The sequence below is a fragment of the Leucoraja erinacea genome, chromosome 2 (assembly GCF_028641065.1).
Source record: "Leucoraja erinacea ecotype New England chromosome 2, Leri_hhj_1, whole genome shotgun sequence".
In the NCBI taxonomy this organism is placed as follows: domain Eukaryota; kingdom Metazoa; phylum Chordata; class Chondrichthyes; order Rajiformes; family Rajidae; genus Leucoraja; species Leucoraja erinaceus.
Window position 1 is genome coordinate 73,716,605 of NC_073378.1, and position 19,166 is coordinate 73,735,770.

Consider the following 19,166-nt stretch of genomic DNA (forward strand, 5'->3'; position numbering starts at 1 on the left):
TCTAAGCACTAGTGCTGGAAGATGGGATTGTGTTAGTTTCTTTACAATCAGTGGTAATGGGGAAGTTTGAATAACTTTGTCATAAATGTTCTATGAAGTTACCTTTAGTTTGCATGTAAATGACTATGATTGAGCTATTAGTTTTTTTGGAGGTAGTGTGTACTTTTTATGTGACTAGACTCTTAGCAAAGCTGTTTGGAATTTAGGAAATTGTGTATAAATTTGCTCCCATACATACCTTCAATGGATTACAGTGGTGTTGTGACTAAAGAGATGAATTGCCTAACCCAGTGGAATGTGGTGGCGCACGCTTTAAAAAATATTATTCTCACTTGAAGCTAACTTTCTTTCTGAAATATGATCTTTCCATGGCCTGATCCTGTGTCCTAAGGCTTGGGGATTGCCAAATTAATTAACTGCAATAGCAAAAAAATAAAAGACTGTGTAAGGTGACAGAATTCTTTCGTATTAGGATTGGATATGTTTTTGCAGAATTCCGTTTATCCTTTATATTTAATATTGGAACAACTAATTTCCATTTCTGTGACACGTCTAAAGTGTAAATTACTATCCTTGGCCTAATTTCAAGCCAACATGAGATTTTCTGCAGGGGGTTACTTTGATGCAGCTTGCAGTGTAAATTGTAAATCAGAGTTATAACACAGTCAGCCCTATCAGATTGAAGAAGGGTGTTGACCCGAGATGTCATCCGTTCCTTCTCTCCAGAGATACTTGTCCCGCTGAGTTACTACAATATTTTGTATCTATCTTTGATGTAAACCAGTGTCTGCAGTTCTTTCCTACATGTTTATCTAAGTAGTTAGGAATGACGTATGTTAACTGCATGACCACTAAGAACAACTGTCAGTTGTATCCTTGTAGGCCAAAGATATTTCCAACTGATCTTTGAGTATTTTGTAACTTAGAATTTCCGAATGCTTCCTTTTCAGGTGTGCAGATTGAAAATATTATCTTTAAGAATGTATCAAAAAAGAGATCTGAAAACTACTGGGAGTATACATTTGATGTAAGTAGAATGTTATTTTTTAATATGGTCTTTGTTTACAATGAGTGGAGGGGAGAAAACGGTTGATTGCCTTTCACTTTGTCCTAATTGACCTATTTTTCTAATGTTTTTGGAAATGGGTTTATTAAGGTAATTGAATGATATTCCATCATATATCTGACTTGCATATGTAGCTATTTGATAAGGCAGGCAGTGCTTGAGAATGTCAAATCTTTGACCTGCTTTACAGCTACAACGTTTACGTATTGATTATGCTAGGTTCGGTTGATGGTATTGACACTGAATGTCATGACTGTTGGAGAGAGTGGTTTGATATTACCTTGTTGGAAAATGTCATTAGCACTTATTTAGCAACATTCAGGTTTAATTAACTGTTATCTGGCTATGTGCAGTCACAGGGTCATACATGGAAGTGTATGTTGTGACCATTAGCAAGCACTTCCAGACTGCTTAATGATTGAGGGAAGAACTTTGAAGCAGTTGAAGGTTATTGCGCTTGAGACACTTGCCTGAGGAACATAGGAGTGGGAGGAACTTTGTTAATTGGCCCCCAAACAACAACAACAACAACTATATTTTATATTAGTTGCTCTGCTGGCTGGATTAGTATTTGCATCATAATTCCCATTAACCAGTTTTACTGTTTCTCTTTGTGCCACACTATCAATTGTGACCTCGAAACTGAGAGCATTCATTTTTTTCCACCTTTGCTTCCATAACTAAATCTTGCTTCTTGGGGTATAATTAAAGCTTTCAAGGAAAACAATGGTTCAGAATTTGTTGGTAAATAGTTGCTGACAGAGTGCCCGTAAATGGGGGGGACTATGTATAAAGACAGCTGTAATGGTGAAACCAAAATGTATAAAAATGACCTTTAATAAAATCTGACAATGTGCACTTTAACCACATGTGATTTTTTTTCAATTACAAATCTTAAAATTGTGGAGCACACGCAAAAAATAATTTATGGGTCTGTGTCCTTAACATTATGGAGGGCACTCTATGTCTGTGTGCAATAAAAACATGTTTTTTAGACTCTGAAGAATTTTCTTCACTTGATCTAAAATAGCAGCCACTTCTGGAATAATCGTAACAAACTTTCCATCAAATATGACCAGATAAAAGTCTGATCAGTATGAAGAGTAGAAACATAGAAACATAGAAATTAGGTGCAGGAGTAGGCCATTCGGCCCTTCGAGCCAAGTAAGAAGACATGCCTCAATGACTCGACAAGTGGCACTAAGGTCCATGATGATGAAGTGCTTTGAGAGGTAGGTTATGGCGCGTATCAACTACTATAAGAAGAACCTCGACCCATTACAATTTGCCTGCTGCCACAACAAGTCAACGAAGGATGCGATCTCACTTGCTCTCCATTCTGCACTGGGCCACTTGGACATTAAAAACGCACACGTCAGGCTGTAAGAGCAGCCGGCCCTTGTCCCGCCCCACTGGGTGTTAGGGAGGCTCAAACGTGTGGAGTCCTTGCGGCTGAGCAAACACCAGTTCAGCCAGAAGTACTCGTCGGACCCAGGTGCCGTAATCCTTCCTGGGAGCCGGTCCCACACATTTATGCCGCCTTTCATCGACATCCTTCATCTCCCTCCGAGACGCAGGGATGAGTCTCCTGTATGGGCTCCTCCTCCACACCTGTATTTCTTTGCCCTGGTTCACTGTCCGGACACTTTAAGTGGCGGTCGGTGTTGCCTTCCGGTCGCGGGGGTAGGGGTGAAAGAGCTAATAGTTAAATCTAATATAGTTTACAAAATGCAGTCGTTCTTCTACAAAAGCATGGTCTAGTAGAACAAAAGAATGTTTCGGTGCCAAGTCTGAATGACTGCAAATTATATGGAACACAATATGGAGGACAGGTTGTCTTTTTAATAAAGACATTAAGATGGAAACCAGCGTAATAACATGTGTTTCTTTCAAGGCCATAAAGAAGCCAAGATTGAAACAAATAGCTGACGTTCCAGAGATAAGTAATAACTTGTTAATGGATGAGCTTGATTTGGACCCAGCTTTTCCTATATTCTGAAAGGCTATAGAATCTTTCAGTCATGCTATATTCAGATGGTCGGAGTGTTTTACTGATAAGAAAATGTATAATTGTGCTAATACTGAGCAACGTGTGTGCTCGTTGTAGATCTCGCCACTCCCGTCTGACGAATGGATTAAAGATTGCTTTGGTTTACCTTTAACAATTTTGTTGCTGTCAGCTTTTTAAGAGACGAACTTTGACATTTGGTGTTAGTTGGCAGGGATCTTGCTGGGACCAGCAACAGATGACTGAGTAGACCGGGATCTGAAGGGGAGAAAACGGAGCTCTAGTCGGACCCTTTGAGTCCGACCTCCCGAAGAAGCTCCTGGAAAAAAAATTATGGTCCCTCAGTCTGAGGTTGATCTGGTTCCCAGACAAGATCCTGAGAAGCAGACAGTGAAGCTAAGACCACATGTGTAAAGGATTGGCTTGTGTATTGAATTGGGTAAAGTAAAGGATTGGGCACTGCAGACTAAAATGTTTTTTGTCACTAATGTGTATTGGAAAGACAAGGTGTCTTGAAAAGAAGTGTATTGAAAAGACAATGTGTCTTGAAGAAACAGTGTTTTGAAAAGACTTGTGAATTTGCTACCAGAGAGAGTAGCCAGGATTGGGCATTACAGACTGCAAATGATTGTTATATAAAGGATTGGGCATAACAGGCTGAAAAGGTTTGTTACAATTTGTGTACTAAGTAAGTAGTGATTTGGAGTTTGGATAGACATGGAAATAATTTGGATGAGAGTGATGTACAACACGTGTGTTATTTGTTTCATAAGAACAACAAGGATTATAGAATATTGAATTTTAGATTGACCGAACATTTGAGTGATGAGTCTTGGCCAGTAGGAGGAATATGGAATGTGGAAACCATTGAAGGCAGAGAGTGAGAGAGAGAGGCAGAAAAGAAGCAAGCGGAAATGCAAGATAGAAGTTGGATGGACAATGCTTGTAAAAGAGGGATTGAATTGAGGAACAAGGATGGAAAGTACTTCAGATGGAATGCCAGTGGGCAGAGGAATAAGAGATAAGGACTAAGGCAGAGAAAGAAAATGCTGATAAGAGTTCGGAGAACAGCAATTAGTAGTTAAGAACAAACCTGGTACTGGTCAGTCCTTTGAAGACCCTATGTCTGGCATTGTGACCCTGTCTATAGAAGAGGGTCACATCGCAATCTGGATCACTGTCCAATCACAGCTTGGACCACTCCCATTTTGAACATTAGCCCGCCCACCATTACACTAAACTACTCCCTTTGTTCATTTTAACTTCTCATTCCCACAAGAAGACTACTTTTGCAATTTAAAGGCACTGCAAGCCTTAGACCTCCCAGTCCCAGTTCACAAAGTCTCCCTGGGGAATGCCCTAGCTTGCGAATTCTGCGCATTGGTCCCCACAGAAACAAAGATTATTTTCAACAGCGGCTCTGTCAGACAAGGGAGGGGAATTTAAAACTGATAGAAAGGGGCGCCTCTAATGTGCAAGGCGATTTCTTATGAACGAGGGGGCTGAGGCATTCTGGTTCATTCCTCTCGGACAAATTTGTGTACCTGATGTATGTTTTGCCCGTTCTTTTGTACTAGTTTTCTTTCAATGTTTGAAGGGAAGTATTGGTTCTCCTCCATTTACAGTCAATCATATCAGATGTCTCCAATGGGGGTGATCTTCAATCTTCACGGCGGTTGGTGTCGTAGTAGCACCTGGTACAGTCCCCTCCAACAGTCCCAATTTTGTCCAATCCCACTACCTTATCAGTACGTAGTCTCCCAAAGTGCTCTCATAGTATTCTAGGATGTTCTTTCAAGTTGTCACTCATCCAAGTTCTGTCCTTATCAGACTAGATAGATCTTCCTGTTCTTTCGAGTTGTCACTCATCCAAGTCCTGTCCCTTATCTGACTAGAGAGCTCACTGTTCTTTTCAATGCTATGCTGCCTAGATACCTGCAGCTCTATTCTCCTTTGTTCAGGATTTCGCTCTGTCTGTTTCATTTCTCCCAAAGCCTATCGGACATCCAGTCCCGGGCTATATATTTATATATTCCTATATATTTCCCTTTTGATGAAATAATCCCCGTCAGATGAAATAGGATGTCATTGAACGAGTTTGCAATCTATGAAAATTAATTGTTTATTCTTTGTTTTCTCTTAACTGTAAGTTTCTTCCTATTTCTTACCTTTTGAATTGAATTCAAATAGAGACCTGAATTCAACGATGGCCACGTGGCATCTAGGTAGATGTGTTAGATGAGATTGGAAATGCATTTATCTCAGAACAAAATCTGTTAATTTGAAATTGTAAATTTGGGGAGATAGATTGGATCAATTGAAAATTTTTAATTAAAAAAAAAATAATGATCCATTTTTAAAGAGTCTGCCTTGTAGGTAGTTAAAGAGTGATCTCACATCCCCCACCACACGTAGAATTCTGGATTAGTGGAAGGAAAGAATAGGACACTAAAGAGTGTGAAAGTTATGACCTACAGGCCCTCAGCAATGCCTCCCCCTCTTCCCGTCTCCCCTCCATTCCTGTACCCCCCCTTCCTGTCCCCCCCTTCCTGTCCCCCCCTTCCTGTCCCCCCCCTTCCTGCCTCCCCCCCCTTCCTGCCTCCCCCCCTTCCTGTCTCCCCCCCCCCCCCCCCCTTCCTGCCTCCCCCCCCCCCCCTTCCTGTGTCCCACCCTTCCTGCCTCCCCCCCTCCCCCCCCCCCCTTCCTGCCTCCCCCCCTCCCCTTCCCCCCCTCCCCCTCCCCTTCCTGTGTCCCCCTTCCTGTCCCCTCCCCCTTCCTGTCCCCTCCCCCTTCCTGTCCCCCCTTCCCTGTCCCTCCTTCCTGCCTCCCCTTCCTGCCCCCCCCCTCCTTCCTGTCCCCCCCCCTCCTTCCTCCCCCCCCTCCTTCCCTCCCCCCCCCCCTCCTTCCTTCCTGCCCCCCCTCCTTCCTGCCCCCCCCCCTCCTTCCTGCCCCCCCCCCTCCTTCCTGCCCCCCCCCTCCTTCCTGCCCCCCCCCTCCTTCCTGCCCCCCCCCTCCTTCCTGCCCCCCCTCCTTCCCCCCCCCCCCTCCTTCCTGCCCCCCCCCCTCCTTCCCTGTCCCCCCCCTCCTTCCTCCCCCCCCCCCTTCCTGTCCCCTCTTCTTTCCTTCCCCCCCCTCTTCCTGTCTCCCCCCCTCTTCCTGTCTCCCCCCCTCTTCCTGTCTCCCCCCTCTTCCTGTCTCCCCCCTCTTCCTGTCTCCCCCCCCTCTTCCTGTCTCCCCCCTCTTCCTGTCTCCCCCCCTCCTTCCTGTCTCCCCCCTCCTTCCTGTCTCCCCCCTCTTCCCTTCCTCTCCCCCCCTCTTCCTGTCTCCCCCCCCCTTTCCTGTCTCCCCCCCCTTCTTCTGTCCCCCCCCTCTTGTCTGTCTCTCCCCCCCTTCCTGTCTCCCCCCCCCTTCCTGTCCCCCCCTTCCCCCCCCCCCCTCCTGTCCCCCCCCTTCCCCCCCCCTTCCCCCCCCCCCCCCTTCCTTTCCCCCCCCTTCCCCCCCCCTTCCTGTCCCCCCCCCTTCCTGTCCCCCCCCCTTCCGGTCCCCCCCCCCCCTTCCGGCCCCCCCCCCCCTTCCTGTCTGCCCCCCCCTTTCCTGTCCCCTTCCTGCCCCCCCCCTCCTCCCCCCCCCCCCTTCCTGTCCCCCCCCCCCCCCCCTTCCTGTCCCCCCCCCTTCCCCCCCCCTTCCTGCCCCCCCCCCTTCCTGTCTGCCCCCCCCCTCCTGTCCCCCCCCCCTTCCTTTCTGCCCCCCCCCTTCCTGTCTCCCCCCCCCTTCCTGTCTTCCCCCCCCCTTCCTGTCCCCCCCCCTTCCTGTCCCCCCCCCCCTTCCTGTCTTCCCCCCTCCCTTCCTGTCTCCCCCCCTCCTCCCTTCCTCCCTTCCTGTCCCCCCCCCCCCCTGTCCCCCCCTTCCTTCCTGTTCCCCCCCCCTTCCTGTCCTGTCCCCCCCCCCTTCCTGTCCCCCCCCCCTTCCTGTCTCCCCCCCCCTTCCTGTCTTCCCCCCCCCCTTCCTGTCTCCCCCCCTTCCCCCCCCCCCCCCTTCCTGTCTCCCCCCCCCTTCCTGTCTCCCCCCCCTCCTGTCTCCCCCCCTTCTCCCCCCCCCTTCCTTCTTCCTGTCCCCCCCCCCCTTCCTGTCTCCCCCCCTTCCTTCCTGTCTCCCCCCCCCCCTTCCTGTCTCCCCCCCCTTCCTGTCTCCCCCCCCCTTCCTGTCTCCCCTCCCCCCCCCCCTTCCTGTCCCCCCCCCCCCCCCCCTCCTCTCCCCCCCCTTCCTGTCTCCCCCCCCTTCCTGTCTCCCCCCCCTTCCTGTCTCCCCCCCCTTCCTGTCTCCCCCCCCCCCTTCCTGTCCCCCCCCCTTCCTGTCTCCCCCCCCTCCTGTCCCCCCCCCCCTTCCTGTCTCCCCCCCCCCCTTCCTGTCCCCCCCCCCCCCCTGTCCTGTCCCCCCCCCCCTTCCTGTCTCCCCCCCCCCTTCCTGTCTCCCCCCCCCTTCCTGTCTCCCCCCCCCTTCCTGTCTCCCCCCCCCTTCCTGTCTCTCTCCCCCCCCCTTCCTGTCTCCCCCCCTTCCTTCCTGTCCCCCCCCCCCCCCCCCTTCCTCCCCCCCCCTTCCTGTCTCCCCCCCCCTTCCTGTCTCCCCCCCCCCCTTCCTGTCTCCCCCCCCCTCCCTGTCTCTCCCCCCCCTTCCTGTCTCCCCCCCCCCCTTCCTGTCTCCCCCCCCCTTCCTGTCTCCCCCCCCCCTTCCTGTCTCCCCCCCCCCCCCCTTCCTGTCTCCCCCCCCCTTCCTTCCTGTCTCCCCCCCCCTTCCTGTCTCTCCCCCCCCCTTCCTGTCTCCCCCCCCCTTCCTGTCCCCCCCCCCTTCCTTCCTGTCCCCCCCCCTTCCTGTCCCCCCCCTTCCTGTCTCCCCCCTGTCCTGTCCCCCCCTTCCTGTCTCCCCCCCCCCTTCCCCCCCTCCCTGTCTCTCCCCCCCCCCCCTTCCTGTCTCCCCCCCCCTTCCTGTCTCCCCCCCCTTCCTGTCTCCTCCCCCCCCTTCCTGTCTCCCCCCCCCCTTCCTGTCTCCCCCCCCCTTCCCTCTCCCCCCCTTCCTCCCCCCCTTCCTGTCTCCCCCCCCCCCTTCCTGTCTCCCCCCCCCTTCCTGTCTTCTCCCCCCCCTTCCTGTCTACCCCCCCCCCTTCCTGTCCCCCCCCCCTTCCTGCCTCCCCCCCCCTTCCTGCCTCCCCCCCTTCCCGTCCCCCCCCTTCCTGTCCCCCCCTTCCTGCCTCCCCCCCCCTCCCTGCCCCCCCCCTCTACCTGCCTCCCCCCCACCCCTTCCTGCCTCCCCCCCCCCCCCCCCCCCCTTCCCTTCCCCCCTTCCTGCCCCCCCCTTCCTCTCCCTCCCTTCCTGTCTCCCTCCCTTCCTGTCTCCCTCCCTTCCTGTCTCCTCCCTCCCCTTCCTGTCTCCCTCCCTTCCTGTCCCCCCCCTTCCCCCCCCCCCCTTCCTGTCCACCCCCCTTCCTGTCTCCACCCCCCCTTCCTGCCTCCCCCTCCTTCCTGTGCCCCCCCATTTCCTGTACCCCCCTTTCCTGTGTCCCCCCTCTCCTCTCCCTCCCTCTCCTCCCCCTCCCTCTCCCTCTCCCTCCCCTCCTCCTCCCCCCTCCCCCCCTTCTCTCTCTCTGCCCTCACTCTCTACCCCCCCCTCCCCTCTCTAGACGCGCCTGGGAGTTGGGGGCTATGCGTCAGTAGATAGGCCGTTTATGGGGTAAAAGGAAGAAATTAATAATATTAATATATTAACAAGAAGGGTAGTCAGCGTGTGTGCGGGGGGGGGGGGGGGGGTGGTTAATGTGTGTGATGCCGCTCCCCCCCCCTCCCCAACCGCACGTTGGGGGAACACACCCAACGGGTCTGCACTTGGTCTAGTATAGTTTATAAGATGTAGTCGTTCTTCTACCAAAGCATGGTCTAGTAGAACAAAAGAATGTCTCGGTGCCAAGTCTGAATGACTTTGCAAATTATATGGAACACAATATGGAGGGCAGGTTGTCTTTTTAATAAAGACATTAAGATGGAAACCAGCGCAATAACATGTCCTTCTTACAAGGCCATAAAGAAGCCAAGATTGAAAACATAACTGACGCTCCAGATATAAGTAGTAACTCGTTGTTGAATGAGCTTGATTTGGACCCAGCTTTTTCTATATTCTGAAAGGCTGTAGAATCATTCAGTCATGCCATATTCAGACTTGGTAGGAATGTTTTACTGATAAGAAAAATGTATAATTGCGCTAACTTTCCTTAGTTCTGTGAGAGAAGCCCGAGAAGCACTGAGCAACGTGTGTGCTCTTTGCAGATCTCGCCATTCACGTCTGACGAATGGATTAAAGATTGCTTTGTTTTACCTTTAACAATTTTGTTGCTGTCTGCTTTTTAAGAGACAAACTTTGACGGGATGCATATGGAGTGTGTGAGGGGGTGCTTCTTGCCTTCCGGCTGCATTTCTCACCCACCATCATCTTTGGACACCCTGTGCGTAGGGGAGAGGATAGAGCCGCGGATGTCCTGGTTGGGTTGCTCCTGAGCCTGGCAAAGCTGGCCTATCCGCGAGTCACGCACCAGGCGGAAGAGGGCTCGGAGTTTTCCGGAGTTACGCCCATGCCCGGGTGGTGTTAGAGAGGAACTACGAGCTGTCCATTAGCGTCCTACAGGATTTCTGGGACTGCTGGGCACCGCGAGGGGTTGAATGCATCCTTGACAAGGAGTGTAAGATTGTTGTATAATCGTTTGTCGCGTATTATGGTGGTGGGTTCGATTTTGTTTTTTACTGAACTGCATATATTATTTTAATATCTTTTTGACTTAAAAAAAATGCTAGTTATCAAGCTCACAGAACTGGGTCTCTGAGAACGCCTCTGCAACTGGATCCTCGACTTCCTCATCAACTGACCACAATTTGTTTGAATTGGCAGCAACACTTCTTCCACAATAACCATCTCTTCACGAGCACCTCAAAGCTGAGTGTCCCCTGCTCTACTCACTCTATACTCGTGAATGTGTAGCCGGACACAGTGCAAACTCCATCTTCAGGTTTGCCGATGGCACCATCGTTGTTGGACAAATAACAAAAAATATAGAAGTGAGATCAATCGATTGACTAAATGGTGCCAGCACAACAATCTGGCTCTCAATGTCAGTAAGACCAAGGAACTGATTGTGGACGGAAGGATGAGGACCCACAAACCTGTCTATATTGATGGGACAATGGTGGAGGGCAAGATGGCCTACTCCTACGCAAAACACGTACGGTCATGGGCAGATTCATGGGTGATTATTGGACCCATTTTTGCAACCAGCCTCCGCCATCTTGCTTCCGGCCAAAGATTGGATCTTTGCTTCTGCCTCCGCTCCCGTATCTTTGCTTTGGTCTTTGACTTGGGCGGGGAGAGGGGGTGTGCGGCCCGGGGCAGCAGGGAGGCCTGGGGCCTAGGCGGGGAGAGGGGGTGCGCGGCCCGGGGCAGCGGGAGGAGGGGGCGTGCGGCCCGGGGCCCAGCGGGGAAAGGAGGCGTGCGGCCCGGGGGCAGCGGGGAGAGGGAGTGCGCGGCCCGGGGCAGCGGGGAGAGAGGAGGGGAGTAGTGCAAGTGGGGTAGTGGTGGCGCAGGAGGGTTGGGTAGGGCCGGGGGAGGGAGAGAGCAAAGATCTTATAGCGGAGCTGGTTGGGGGCTGGTGGGTTGGACAGGCTAGATGAAGGAAGATTGTTCCCGATGTTGGGGAAGTCCAGAACAAGGGGGTCACAGTTTAAGGATAAGGGGGAAATATTTTAGGACCGAGATGAGGAAAACATTTTTCACACAGAGAGTGGTAAATCTGTGGAATTCTCTGCCACAGAAGGTAGTTGAGGCCAATTCATTGGCTATATTTAAGAGGGAGTTAGATGTGGCCCTTGTGGCTAAAGGGATCAGGTGGTATGGAGAGAAGGCAGGTACAGGATACTGAGTTGGATGATCAGCCATGATTATATGTTCCGGTGGGCGGCGCGACTCACGTCGCAGCGGCCTCTGCAGTCCGTCTGTCTTTTTGGTATTTTTTGTCCCGTTTTAATGTAGTTTTTATTTTTTGATGGGGTAGGTGTGTGTGTGTGTGTGTGTGTGTGTGTGCGGGGGGTGGGGGGGAAACTTTAAAATTTTTTCCCCTGCACGGAGAACCCGACCTTTCCCTGTCGGGTCTCCGTTGTCGTTGGGGCTGCACCGTGGAGCGGCCTCCAGCAGGAACGTCCTGGGGCTCCAGTCACAGATCTGCGGAGCTACTTGCCATCATGGAGCTGGCCGAGTCTGGAGCGGGAGGAGCGGTGGTGGCGCGCTGCTGCGACCCGACCCTCAGAGATTCGGAGGCTTACCGCAGGTCTGATGGACAGTGACACCGGGAGCCCGCGGGTCCCTGCTGGGAGACCGCTTTTCGGGGCTTCCGCAACGGCGACTTCTCCCGCCCGAGTTGCGGGGTCGAGGATGACCTGGAGCGGGGCCTTACATCATCGCCCTGCGTGGCTTCAACGGCTGCGGGACTTTGCCAGCGCCCGCCCGGGGCTCCAACAACAAGACCCGGAGCAAGGCCTTGCATCACCCGGCGCGGCGTTAATGGCCGCGGGACAATTGTTATCGCCCGCCGGGGGCTCTGGCTCTGACTTTGACTCTGACATCGGGGGGAGAGGGAAGTGCAGGGGAGAGATACTTTTTTTTTGCCTTCCATCACAGAGAGGTGGAGATGCGCTGTGATGCATGTCTGTGTAAATTGTGTTGTGTCTTGGGTCTTTTTTTTCTTGTATGTATGACTGCAGAAACAACATTTCACTTGAGCCTCTATGAGGTTCAAGTAACAAATAAATTGTATTGTATTGTATATTGAATGATTTTGGCGGTGCAGGCTCGAAGGGCCGAATGGCATACTCCTGCAACTTGTTTCTATGTTTCTATATACTAATTTCACTCCTGCCATCGGGAAGAAGATATAGCAGCCGGAAAACTGTCACGTGCAGGTTTAGGAACAGCTTCTTTCCTACAGGCTATTAAATACTACAACCTCCAAATAAGCTCTAAACTATATATACTTGGGGGGGGGGCATGGTTTTGTCTTTTTGCACTATTTTGTCTGTGTGTATGTATATGTGTGTGTTGAAAATGTGTCTTTATACAATTCTGCACACAATAATGTGATAAAGGTCAAATTTCAAATTCCTTCAAAAAAGTTGACCAGCACTTTATTGAGTTCATGACTAACATAGTATCAACAAAAAATATAAGAAAACACAAGCGTATTGTCGGCAAGATTCCGAAATTGTCATCAGAATACACAAATACATTTTGTGTAACGGTTGTCGCGTTGTGTCCACCACTGACCTGGTTGGCACAATTAGTGCTCGTATTTCTTATTCCTTTCTATGTTTACGAAATACCACATGGAACAATAAAATTGCAAACACCGTTTCTACTTAATGCACCTGATCATGTAGCAGAATACTGCATCCATCTGAGTGGACACTGCAATGCGCGTTACACATCATACATTCAAACGTACGTTGCGGTGGACACTCAAACGTTTGGTGTCCCAGAAAACGAACGTTACGTTATTAGCGAAAACCAAACATTTTCACCAATGTGATCTAAACGGTACATTACCTTATGGATTTGAGCTATATCGATGGCCGATGATTCCTCAGAAGTTTTGATTAGGGATGATTTTTTAGTAAGTAAAATGTCCCTGTAACTGTCGTTGTGGAACTTCCGGAAAGTTAACATGAAGGAATGAGGTTAGCAACTTGGTCCGTACAAAAGGTAAACAAGAGACCGTGTGTTGCCAAATTGACGATTGGCTCAGTTTCTTAGTTTTGATGACCAATTTATGTCCAAAAAATGTTTTTATTGATTTAAAAAGTCAGAAAATATATTGTAAACAGCCGTTGTGTTTTTGACACCACAATGTTTTTGATATATGAAATTGGAAAATGAGAAAAAATCGTCAACTCACCCAAAAATCGCTACTACAATAACATACCTCGTTGTTAAAAGGGTGTCAGATAAGGAAGGAATAAGAGGAGTGAAATGTAAATCCAGATGGAGGGATATGAGTGGAAGAGAACAGAGAGGAGGGGAAACGGTGGTGGTAAAAATGAAATATGGGAGTTGGGCATGGGAGATGAGTGTACAGAAGAGGGGAATGGAGCAGGATGACGATGGGAAAGGGGGAGGAGGTAACTCGAAATTGGAGAATTCAGTGTTCTTAATGTTCGGTTGCCGCCTACCCTACGTGGAATATGAGGCACTGTACTTCCAGTTTGCATGTGGCCTGGCCTCACTGTGGCAATGGAAAAGGCCAAGGGGAGTTAAAGTAATTAGAGGTCGGGAGCTCAACTGGTCTTGGCGGCCAGAGCATATGTGTTTGGTGAAATGATGTTCAGGAGGCCACACAGAGCTTGAAATGCACTAAAATAGGTTGGAAGAGGTGACCTCTGTCCCATCTGGAAGGGTTGATTGGGTCGCTGGATGGAAGTGAGAGGGGAGTTGTAGGGAAAAGTCTATAGTTGCAGGGGAAAGTGCCTGGGGAAAGGTGGGTTGATTGGGATGGGATGAGCAAACCAAGGAGTTGCACAGAGAGATGGGGATAGGAAGATGTGACCAATGGTGGGATCGCATTGAAGGAAAATATTTTTCTTTTTGGTTTAGAGGTACACTGTGTTATATGACATTGGCCTCTTGATTATAAATCGGCTGAAGTTCTGACATTGGAGCAAATTTTGTTTGCTCTGAACCTGAAGGAGAGGGAAAAGTTTGATTTTTTTTTTTTAATACAAAAAACAAAGTACAAGTTTGGACTCATGGACTGCTATTCTCCAATCAGCATCTTTAATATTGTTTTACTTTTGTTTTTAAGGTCATTAGGACTGACCATTCAACGTGTACTGTGAGAAAAACACACCATGATCTTCAGGAGTTTTTAACTAAAGTAAGTTTTGTCTAAAATTGCTAATTTTCAAGGTGTTGAATGAAATTGTTGCGTAGATAGTAATCTAATCTTACTTTATATTTTTTGCATCAATTTCATCTTGCATAAAATTAGAATGAATGCATGACTGCATCTTTGAACTTGTTTTACTGTATTTCCCGGAGTCGAAGACGCTATTTTTTACCCTAAAATAAGGCCCGAAAAATTACCTGCGTCTTGGAGGCCAAAGGTTAGGTTGTTCATAGGCCTCTAGCTGCAGCAAGTAAGAATTTCATTGTTCCATTGCCAGTATAGTATGACAATTAAAAAAAAAACTTGACTCTTGTGAGAAAGGAAATTGATGGTGGGGAGAAGGTGGGAGAGACAGTGAGGTAGTTGTAAATTAAATCTTTCTTTCAAAATTAATTCTTTGGCGGTGGACGGATGGGAGTGGCGGTGAGTGGGCTGGTGGCTTGGATGCACTCTGGGAGTTCCAAGTTTTGAGAGGCTGGGGCACACCGCCCCATGTTTTGTGAAACGTTGCAGCAAAACTGCCCGGGAAATTGCTGTAATGCCCACGTGGGCTCGCCTACTTCAGGACTGGCTACAGTTCCCAGGTTGCGAAAACTAATTGAAAAACAATACTCCTGCGGGCCGGATGATTTTGGGTTATGGGCCGGATCCGGCCTGTGGGCCATGGGTTGCCGACCCCTGTCCGAGATGTTAGGCCTCATTGTGTCTCGTCTCCCCCCCCCACCATGTTTTAGAACCGGAGGTGATCTGGGTCGCGGAGGCCGTGGGCGGCGATATAAACAATATGCAATGCAAATGGCTGCCACCAGGGCGAATGTTTTTTTTTTCTCCCAAATTTAGCAACTCAAAATGGGGGTGTGTCTTCGACGCAGGTGTGTCTTCATCGCCGGGAAATACAGCAGCTATTTGATGGTGGAAACAGTTTTTGTTGTATGCTAATATTGCTAAACAATTTTTATTTTACTTCTGAATGATCACTAAATTGTAAAATGGAAACTCACTTGAGCTCTTTGGCTATGAAACAATTCCAAATCATTTCTTTAGACAAGCGCATCATTTTGAATTTACTATTTTCAATTATTTATGAATCACTAACTTTTGACTTTTTCTACTAAATCTGCTTGTCATTAAAATGAGGGCTATCACATTTACCAATCTCGTATCTCTTGCTTCACTTATTGCCCAAAAACTTTACCTTGGCTTTGAATACAAGTGAACATCCACAGTCCTTTGGAGTAGCAAATTCAAAGACTTGCAACCCTTTGAAGAAACTCCTCACTTCTCAGGAATGGCAAATACCTTAGTTGGTGATTTTGCAACAGGCAATGGAAATTCAGTCCAAGCTTCAATCTCTAAAACCCTTGCAAAATTGGGTCAAACAGCTAGCGAAGCTGTTGCCACTCCATGCTAGACCTTGGCTCTGATGCTGTCTGTGTGAAGTTTGCACATTCTTTCCTCTGACAGCATTGGTTTCCAACTGGTCCTCCTTCCACGGCCCAAAAGAATGTGGGTTGGTAAGTTAATTGATTCTTATAAATTATCCCTGGGCTGTAAGTGTGGTAGAATTTGGAAGGATTTGGTGGGAATAAATTTGCACCATTGTCAGAAATATTGACACCCTCTTAAAATAATTTTTAAAGATGCTTGGTTTCTGATCATATGTTAGGATTTTAAACGAGTATTCAATGTTTCTAACATTTTGCTGTATGTGGATGTTAATAGCCATGTCGTTGGAGGTTTTATAGTAAAACTTACTATTACCATAAATATCAGCATTTCTTAGTTGCCGTGTTTTATGTCATGCTATCTGTTGCAAGTTAAATTGGTCGTGAATACCATCGTCTTCACTTTTTTACTTTCTGTAATTGAAATTCTTTTTCTTTAAATTAAGCTTCCCAAGGATATTTCTCTTGATGCTTTTGGCAAGACTGTATTGCGGGCATTCAATCACAGTTCTCAGACAAGAGAAGACAGGAAGCACTCTGATATAGAGTCAATTATAAGGTAATTGTTGGTGACAATCTGAAACTAAAGTGCGAATTTTACTTTACCTTGTATTGATGTCCCCTTTGTTTATAAAGTATAACTATGTGGTGTTATGGGAGATGTGTAATGCTGTGGTTGTTATGGGAGATTTCAACATGCAGGTAGACTGGGAAAATCAGGTTGGTACTGGACCCCAAGAAAGGGACTTTGTACAGTGCCTTTGTGATGGATTCTTAGAACAGCTTGTATTGGAGCCTACCGGGGAGAAGGCAATTCTGGATTTAGTGTTATGTAATGAACCGGATTTGATAAAGGACCTCGAGGTTAATGAGCCATTAGGAGATAGTGACCATAACATGGTCAGGTTTAATCTACAATTGGAGAGGGAGAAGGGTAGATTGGATGTGTCAGTGTTACAGTTGAATAAAGGGGACTATGGTGCCATGAGGGAGGAGCTGGCCAAAGTTGTCTGGAAAGATACACTAGCAGGGATGGCAGTGGAACAAAAATGGCAGGTATTTCTAGGAATAATACAGAAGGTGCAGGATCAGTTCATTCCTAGGAGGAAGAAAGATTCCAGGGGGGGAAAGGGACGACCATGGCTGACAAGGGACGTCAGGGACAGTATAAAAATTAAAGCGAAGAAGTACAACGTAGCAAAGATGAGTGGGAAGCAAGAGGATTGGGTAATGTTTAAAGAACAACCGAAGATAGCCAAAAAGACAATACGGGGAGAAAAGATGATGTACGAAGGTAAGCTAGCCAAGAATATAAACCAGGACAGTAAAAGCTTCTTTAGGTATGTGAAGAGGAAAAAATTAGTTAAGACCAAAGTTGGACACTTGAAGACCGAAAAAGGTGAGTTTATTATGGGGAACAAGGAAATGGCAGATGAATTGAACAGGTACTTTGGATCTGTCTTCACTAAGGAGGACACAAACAATCTTCCTGATGTAGTAATGGCCAGAGGATCTGGGGTGATCGAGGAACTGAAGGAAAGCGTGTTAGTTTTTTAGTGTGGCCGAATGTGTGTTTTTGGTGTCTCTCTGTGTGTATTGTGTGGGGGGGGCGGGGTTAGGGGGAAAACGTTTTGGTCTGTGGACTCTTGTCACGGAGCGGGCGAGCCCTCGCCGGAGGGGAGCGCTCCGTTCGCTGGCCCCGGGCAGCCTGAAGCCGCGGTCTGCGGAGTTCCAGCTAGCGCAGCGTCCACTGCCTGGGATCCCTCGTTGGGGACCCGGGAGGAGAAGTGCTCCGACAGCCGGCCTACTTCTACCGCGGGCGCGGCAGGGACTTACCATCAGGAGCGCGGTCCCTCGCCGGGGACCCCTGGAGAGGAGCTCCGGCCCTGCGGTCTGCGGTGCATCCGGCTGCAGCGCAGCGGAGTCTTTAAATCTTCGACCGCCGGCCTGCGGCCTACACCAACCTGAAGCCGCGGTCTCCGGTGGGGAAGCACCGTTTCAGGACTTACCTGGACTTTGCCTTGTCTACACACCTGGACGCCCGCAGAGGGTTGAGGTCCCGATCACGGGGGAAAATGGAGGAGGACTGGCCAAATTGTTTTGTGCCTTCCACCACAGTGATGATGCTGTGGTGGATGTTTGTGTTAAATTTTTATCGTGTGTTTGTGTGTTCTTTTTTCATTGTACCGCAAGTGACGAATAAAACTGATATTGATATTGATATAGACCAGTTAGCCTGACATCAGTGGTGGGGAAGATGCTGGAGTCAATTAATAAAGATGAGATAGCGGCACATTTAGATAGCAATAACAGGATCGTTCCGAGTCAGCATGGATTTACGAAGGGGAAATCATGCTTGACTAATCTTCTGGAATTTTTTCAAGATGTAACTAGGAAAATGGACAAGGGAGAGCCAGTGGATGTGGTGTACCTGGACTTTCAGAAAGCATTTGATATGTTCCCACTTAGGAGATTAGTGGGCAAAATTAGGGCACATGGTATTGGGGGTAGAGTGCTGACATGGATAGAGAAGTGGTTGGCAGACAGGAAACAAAGAGTAGGGATTTCAGAATGGCAGGCAGTGACTAGTGGGGTACCGCAAGGCTCGTTGCTGGGACCGCAGCTATTTACAATATATATCAATGATTTGGACGAAGGGATTCAAAGTAACATTAGCAAATTTGCAGATGACAAAAAGCTGGGTGGCAGTGTGAACTGTGAGGAGGATGCTATGAGAATGCAGGGTGACTTGGACAGGTTGGTGGAGTGGGCAGATGCATGGCAGATGAAGTTTAATGCGGATAAATGCGAGGTTATCCACTTTGGTAGCAAAAACAGGAAGGCAAATTACTATCTAAATGGCGTCAAGTTGGGAAAAGGGGAAGTACAACGGGATCTGGGGGTCCTTGTACATCAGTCTATGAAAGTAAGCATGCAGGTACAGCAGGCAGTGAAGAAAGTGAATGGCATGTTGGCCTTTATAACACGAGGAATTGAATATAGGAGCAAAGAGGTCCTTCTGCAGTTGTACAGAGCCCTAGTGAGACCACACCTGGAATATTGTGTACAGTTTTGGTCCCCTAATTTGAGGAAGGACATTCTTGCTATTGAGGGAGTGCAGCGTACGTTTACAAGGTTAATTCCCGGGATGGCGGGACTGTCATATGCTGAGAGAATGGAGCGGCTGGGCTTGTACACACTGCAGTTTAGAAGGATGAGAGGGTATCTCATTGAAACATATAAGATTGTTAAGGGTTTGGACACGCTAGAGGCAGGAAACATGTTCCCGATGTTGAGAAGTGGTGAGTGTGGAATTCTCAGCCTCAGAGGGCTGTGGAGGCAGGTTCTCTGGATGCTTTCAAGAGAGAGCTAGATAGGGCTCTTACAAATATGGGGGTCAGGCGATATGGGGAGAAGGCAGGACCTGGGTACTGATTGAGGATGATCAGCCATGATCACATTGAATGGCGGTGCTGGCTCGAAGGGCTGAATGGCCTTCTCCTGCATCTATTGTCTATTGTCTGTTTTGCATTGTGCAAGTCTATCTAAAGTTAGTTTTCATTTAAATGTCCATAGACCCAAATCATTGAAGATTCTGTTTTGTTGCCACATTTACATTTACAGGGCTTCTACAATAAGAGCTTATTTTTTTTTAGAATCCCATTTCTGCTTATCACCTTT

General features: G+C 48.6%; 1 protein-coding gene across 3 annotated transcripts in view; it reads left to right on the plus strand.

Annotated features, from left to right (window-relative positions):
• The window catches only part of LOC129711092 (zinc finger CCHC domain-containing protein 2-like), a 76,235-nt gene that overhangs the window by 14,453 nt on the left and 42,616 nt on the right, over positions 1–19,166 (plus strand). For all 3 annotated transcript variants that reach the window (XM_055658501.1, XM_055658483.1, XM_055658492.1), the window contains exons 3-5: positions 951–1,027; positions 13,957–14,028; positions 15,932–16,044. In XM_055658501.1, the coding sequence (XP_055514476.1) occupies positions 951–1,027; positions 13,957–14,028; positions 15,932–16,044 (262 nt within the window). The remainder of the gene's footprint in view (positions 1–950; positions 1,028–13,956; positions 14,029–15,931; positions 16,045–19,166) is intronic.